At 42.1% G+C, this 6,932-nt stretch overlaps 2 protein-coding genes across 2 annotated transcripts in view; one reads left to right on the top strand and one right to left on the bottom strand.

The window, feature by feature from the left end:
• The window catches only part of LOC110445750 (RING1 and YY1-binding protein-like), a 52,991-nt gene extending 52,273 nt beyond the window's left edge, over positions 1-718 (bottom strand). Inside the window, exon 1 of the mRNA XM_021490522.1 lies at positions 705-718. Within this exon, the coding sequence (XP_021346197.1) occupies positions 705-718 (14 nt within the window). The remainder of the gene's footprint in view (positions 1-704) is intronic.
• A 101-nt stretch (positions 719-819) lies between these two features.
• On the top strand, positions 820-3,339 carry LOC110445749 (36.4 kDa proline-rich protein-like; the record flags this gene model as incomplete). The annotated part of the gene is made up of 3 exons (XM_021490521.1): positions 820-836; positions 2,413-2,754; positions 3,001-3,339. Coding segments are annotated over exons 1-3 (698 nt in total), but the record flags the coding sequence as incomplete, so codon positions are not given.
• Between the last annotated feature and the right edge of the window lie 3,593 nt (positions 3,340-6,932).

Genomic DNA, 6,932 nt, shown 5'->3' with positions numbered 1-6,932 from the left:
ATACCTTTCAGTTCTTCAGAAGAAGTTGTTTGAAGTGTTTGACACATTTGACCCCTGTGACCTTGAAAGTAGGTCAAAGTCATTTTCATTCTCAAACTTTGTTAAGCTCCATCCCAGGAAGCCATCAGCCAAATATGAAGATTCTATACCTTTTAGTTCTTCAGAAGAAGTCGTTTGAAGTTTTTGACATATTTGACCCCTGTGACCTTTAAAGTAGGTCAAGGTCATTTTCGTTCTCACACTTTGTAGGGCTCCTACCAACAAAGCTTTCGGCCAAATATCATGACTCTAGGCCTATCCGTTCTTCAGAAGAAGTTGTTTAAAGGAAAAGTTGACGGACGAGGACGGACGAACGGACGAATTACAAATTTCTGTATTGATAAAACAACTTCATGAGTTATTCATTTCTTACTTAAAAATATAAAACAATAACTTTTCTGAATATATGGTTAATTTAGCGCGAGATTTAAGCCATAATGTCAGGTTTAAGGCTGATATTAATATTACACGAATCAACCTGGCAAGTGCTCTTATTATCTATCATATGCATTAACCATTTAAAAATTGTGATTTCTTTTTACCTACAAATTACTGAGCATTGAAATGTATCAAATGTGTTTGGTGTACGATTATGACTAAGCAAGCTTGATTTTTTTTTTGGCCTGGCCATGTGCCACCGACTCATAAATCAGTAAATCACACACATCCTGGACCGCATCTTATCCATCACGTCAGTACCCAGTGGTAAGTCGACTGCCCAATTATCAGCATTTGGTTTACATAAACAATCACACAGACCCAGCTGATCATGCAGGCATAATGGCCACTCCGATTGCGTAAGTGAAGGTCACAGAAACCTTGTTAGAACCATGATCTGTTCCCCATGTACTGTCTCGTACAGTACTTTGGGTTCGGGTGCACCAAGGTGCAACACAACACCCCGAACCTTGAGGTCCCCGGTTTGACCTGGTGCAGACTTAGTCATGATGGACCTCTGGGGATGATTCAACAACTTTCAACATGTCATAGACACTGTTCCAGCATTTAGTGATTATGACACTCTCAGAGGGAAAAAAGCATCCGAGATTTATTATTATCAATGGCTATCAGTCTTCACAGGAAAAAGCACAAGATATTTTTTATCATTACGGACTGGCTGCAGTGTTTCCTATATCAAATTTCTCATTAGTTCCATTTGAGTGTGGGTGTACAACCTTACACAAGTCATAGAACATTGACAGTCCCTGACATCAGGTACCTTATTACATACAATAGGAACTATTTTTAACATCAGTTAATATTTTCTTCCCTTAACTTGCAATATTTCAGCTAAAGTCTTTTAATATTCAAAACCTTAAACTTTAAACTTAAATTCTGTCCCAACCTTCCAGCTGGAATCTGAGCAGGTATAGTTGACCCAGGGACCATGATCATCCTTGGCGTGGGGCTAGGGGATGTGACATAAAACCTGCCCGTGGGAGACACATTTATAGGTATATAGACCTCCCAGATCAGTCTTGAAAGCAACTTGACCAGCACAATAAAATACCCACAGGGACAGGTCACTTGGTATACATATTGATGTTTACTCACCTAATTCAGGGGTCCAGTCAAGTATGACCGCCACCCCCGACTGTCAACTGTATATGTATACATCACATTACATTGTTGTATGTCACCAGTCAACCAATGTATACATGAGCTTCTTGTGACCCTACATACCCCACAGTATCCAAGCCCTGTCCTGGAACAGCTGGTGACCCCCATATACCCCACAGTATCCTAGCCCTGTCCAGGAACACCTGGCGACCCCCATATCCCCCACAGTATCCTAGCCCTGTCCAGGAACAACTGGCGACCCCCATTTACCCCAAAGTATCCCAGCCTTGTCCAGGAACAACTGGCGACCACCATATACCCCACAGTATCTTAACCCTGTCCAGGAACAACTCGTTATCCCCATATACCCCACAGTATCCCAGCCCTGTCCAGCAACAACTGGCCCTCATATACCCCACAGTACCCTAGCCCTGTCCAGGAACAGCTGGTGACCCCCATATACCCCACAGTATCCTAGCCCTGTCCAGGAACAGCTGGTGACCCCCATATACCCCACGGTATCCTAGCCCTGTCCAGGAACAACTGGTGACCCCCATATACGCCACAGTATCCCAGCCCTGTCCAGGAACAGCTGGCGACCACCATATACCCCACAGTATCCCAGCCCTGTCCAAGAACAACTGGCAACCCCCATATACCCCACAGTATCCCAGCCTTGTACAGGAACACCTGGCGACCACCATATACCCCACAGTATCTTAACCCTGTCCAGGAACAACTGGCGACCACCATATACCCCACAGTATCTTAACCCTGTCCAGGAACAACTCGTTATCCCCATATACCCCACAGTATCCCAGCCCTGTCCAGTAACAACTGGCGGCCCCCATATACCCCACAGTATCCCAGCCCTGTCCAGGAACAACTGGCTACCCCCATATACCCCACAGTATCCCAGCCCTGTCCAAGACCAACTGGCAACCCCCATATACCCCACAGTATCCCAGCCTTGTACAGGAACACCTGGCGACCACCATATACCCCACAGTATCTTAACCCTGTCCAGGAACAACTGGCGACCACCATATACCCCACAGTATCCTGGCCCTGTCCAGGAACAACTGGTGACCCCCATATACCCCACAGTATCCTAGCCCTGGCCAGGAACAACTGGCGACCCCCATATACCCAACAGTATCCCAGCCCTGTCCAGGAACAACTGGTGACCCCCATATACCCCACAGTATCTTAGCCCTGTCCAGGAACAACTGGCGACCACCATATACCCCACAGTATCCCAGCCTTGTACAGGAACACCTGGCGACCACCATATACCCCACAGTATCTTAACCCTGTCCAGGAACAACTGGCGACCACCATATACCCCACAGTATCTTAACCCTGTCCAGGAACAACTCGTTATCCCCATATACCCCACAGTATCCCAGCCCTGTCCAGCAACAACTGGCCCTCATATACCCCACAGTACCCTAGCCCTGTCCAGGAACAGCTGGTGACCCCCATATACCCCACAGTATCCCAGCCCTGTCCAGGAACAACTGGCGACCCCCATTTATCCCAAAGTATCCCAGCCTTGTCCAGGAACAACTGGCGACCCCCATATACCCCACAGTATCCCAGCCCTGTCCAGGAACAACTGGCGACCCCCATTTACCCCAAAGTATCCCAGCCTTGTCCAGGAACAACTGGCGACCCCCATATACCCCACAGTATCCCAGCCCTGTCCAGGAACAACTGGCAACCCCCATATACCCCACAGTATCCTTGTCCTGTCCTATTTCAGCTATAGGTCCACAAACAAGTTCTTATACATGTAACACATATTTCTGTTCAAAGTCCATCCTCTGTTCACAGACAACCTACATACCCAACCATATAACGAAACCGGTTAATCACTGTCCAAACTTCCCCTGGGATTTTTGCCCCACAAGACAAATCCCTGTTTAAATGACAAATACTTGTATTTAATAGTGTTGGGAATCGTTTGAAATTTTATGATCAATCATTATTTACCATTAACTAACCGATGATCAATTAATAATCGTTAAATAGAAATACATAGTGAAATCCTCCATGCTGTTGTTGCGAGTCCCTTAGACAAATAAACAAGAGGCCCAATGGGCCTGAATCGCTCACCTGGTATTTATAATCTCACACTTGTAATCTTAAACATGGACTAAAATACAGCTAGAGGCAGAATATCAGTGTTTGTTTCATAAGAATCTATTAAGGTCATAGGAGTGTATTGATAAACGGAAATAGGAAGTGCATCCCTAGTTGAAAATCCAATGTACGGAGATCTAGACAGTATCACAATTTCCGCATATTCTGATGTTTAATATTAAACTGATAAATATTGCATGTTTATTATTGACAGAACAGTGTGTTCTCTCAATATTAAAGTATTTCAAAGCAATCCAGGCATTAATTCAGTTGTTTTTTATCAATGAGTCACATGTGTCCATTTTTCTGTACTTCAGGAACCTGGCTACCTATTTCACTACTGTGAAGTTTTTCAAGAACGATAACTCTTTACATGCAATTAATATATGTACATGGTTTTATTATAAAATGTCAATTTTTAAACGTTTATAGATAATTAATTTTACACAATTTCAGCATTTATTAAATTGATATACATTAATGCAATACTAATCAATGTCAGTATCATTTTCATTGACATTATTTTGCCAAAAATCGTGTATTTCATTTTTTTTTCAAAACTCACTCCTTTTTACATAAATTTTCATTTCAAATCCTTTAAATTCTGACAACCTATATTTTTTTTGTGGCAGAAAATTTTCTTTACTTCAACGCAATATAACTACAAAATTGGAAGAAATTCTACTGAGAAATGGTGACACAATCCTATTACCTTAAAAGATTTAAACATATGACGCCTGTGACTTGAACAAGGATATTAGGTTGAACAAATTTTATAGACTTACAACCCAGCATGCTTTTGCCAAAATATCATTATCCTGGACCTTTTGGTTATAAAGAACAAGTCATTTAAAGATCTAAAACATATATTGACCACTGTGACCTTGAATATGGGCAAAGGTCATTCATTTTAACAAACTTGGTAGCCTTTCATCCCAGCCTGTTAATGGCCAAATATCATTATCCTAGGATTTGTGGTTATTGAGAAGTTGTTTAAATGTTTTAAATATATTTCAACATTGTGACCTTGAATATTTGTCAAGGTCATTCATTTGAACAAGCTTGGTAGACATTCATTATTGCATGCTACTTGCCAAATATCATCATCCTAGGCCTCTTGGTTATTCAGAAGAAGTTGTACAAAGATTGTTTAAGACAATTGACCCCTTTGACCTTGAAAATGGATGAAGGTCATTCATTTGAACAAACTTGGTAGCCATTCATCCAAGCATGCTACTGGCCAAATATCATCACCCTGGGCGTTTCGGTTATTCAGAAGAAGTTGTTTAAAGTTTTTAACATATTTGACCCCTGTGACCTTGAAAATAGGTGAAGGTCATTTATTTGAACAAACTTTGTAGCCCTTCATCCCAGTTTGCTCCTGGCCAAATATCATCACCCTAGGCCTTAAAAAGAAGTTGCTTAAGTAAAATATTGACGTTGGACGAAGGGTTGACGGATGGACGGACGGACGGACGGATGACGGACGCTGCACCATGCCATAAGCTCACTTGGCCCTTCGAGGCAGGTGAGCTAAAAAGTGATACTGTAACATGTAATTATTAAGTAAGAAATACCTCTCTTCACACACTGAATCTGTATTGTAGTCCTAACTAGTAGCAATGAGCTAAAAGTAAGTCATACAGTGATGATGCCATCAATTTTTCATAGCAACTGGGGACGACGGAAGCTGCACCATGCCATAAGCTCACTTGGCCCTTTGGGCCAGGTGAGCTAAAAATGTGACCTGATTATCTTACAAGAGCTTGTTTCTGATTGTTTTTATCTGTATCAAGAACATTGTGATACATAAAACATTAGTTCAAGCAAAGTTATTTTCCTGTTAATTCAAATATACAAGATGGGACAGTATTCTTGAAGTGTTGTTATTGTTAGATCTGACATGCTGTACTTCTGATAAATACTGGAAATGGGCATTACCCAGAAACTAACACTGCCTTTTCAGTATTAAACTATAAATACAACATTTTTAAATTATTTATTTATTTCAACATAAGTAGACAAGAGGCCCAATGGGCCTGCATCGCCCACCTGGTATTAATCTCACACTTGTAATCATAAGATGTCATAAGAACCTATTAAAAGATTTAAACATATGACGCCTGTGACCTTGATTGTCAAACAAGGACATTAGGTTGAAAGTGGATCAAGGTCATTTATTTGATCCCACTTGGTAGTCCTTCATCCCAGCATGCTACAGGCCTAATTTCAGTACCCTGGGCCTTTTGGTTATTGAGAAGAAGTCGTTTGAAGATTTTAAGACCCCTGTCACCTTGAAAATTGGTCAAGGTCATTCATTTGAACAAACTTGGTAGTCCTTCATCCCAGCATGCTACAGACCCAATATCAGTACCCTGTGCCTTTTGGTGAAGATTTTAAAGACATTTGAACCCTTTGAGCTTGAAAGTTGGTCAAGGTCATTCATTTGAACAAACTTGGCAGTCCCTCATCCCAGCATGCTAGAGACCCAAAATCAGCACACTGGGCCTTTTGGTTATTGAGGAGAAGTCGTTTGTAGATTTTAGATACATCTGAACCCAGTGATCTTGAAAGTGGGTCAAGGTCATTCATTTGAACAAACTTGGTAGCCCTTCATCCCAGCATGCTACAGGCCTTATATCAGTACCCTGGGCCTTTTGGTTATTGAAAAGAAGTTGTTTGAAAATTTTAACATATTTGACCCCTGTGACCTTGAAAGTGGGTCAAGGTTATTTATTTGAACAAATTTGGTAGCCCTTGACGACGGACGGACGACGGACGCGCACCATGGCATTATAAGCTCACTTGCCCTTCGGGCAGGTGAGCTAAAAATCATGTTGTATAAGTTATAACATAAAGTACTGTACAGTGTCTGTGTCCATGGTGTCCCCCTAGATAAGTTTCGTAGAAGTCCACAGTACTAGTGTTTGACCTACAAACATCAAGTTTAAGGGCCTGTCACACCTAGCTGATTTGGGTCACCAGTAGAGGTAGACCGGAGCACAAATTTGGTGATTTTCGGGGATCGGTGTAGTATGGCAGCGCAACGGTATCACATCGCTAAGAACGGTAGTACATCGTCGGTCCATTGTCAGATCAGAGCAATGACAGGACTACATCAGCAGTACTACGATATGGCTTCGTTAATGTCGGTAGAGCACCAGTAGCACCCAATAATAGATCGGCAG

This window comes from Mizuhopecten yessoensis, unplaced genomic scaffold (assembly GCF_002113885.1).
Source record: "Mizuhopecten yessoensis strain PY_sf001 unplaced genomic scaffold, ASM211388v2 scaffold2345, whole genome shotgun sequence".
NCBI lineage: Eukaryota > Metazoa > Mollusca > Bivalvia > Pectinida > Pectinidae > Mizuhopecten > Mizuhopecten yessoensis.
Note: the sequence above shows the minus strand (reverse complement) of the source record. Positions and strands in the feature narration are given on the sequence as shown.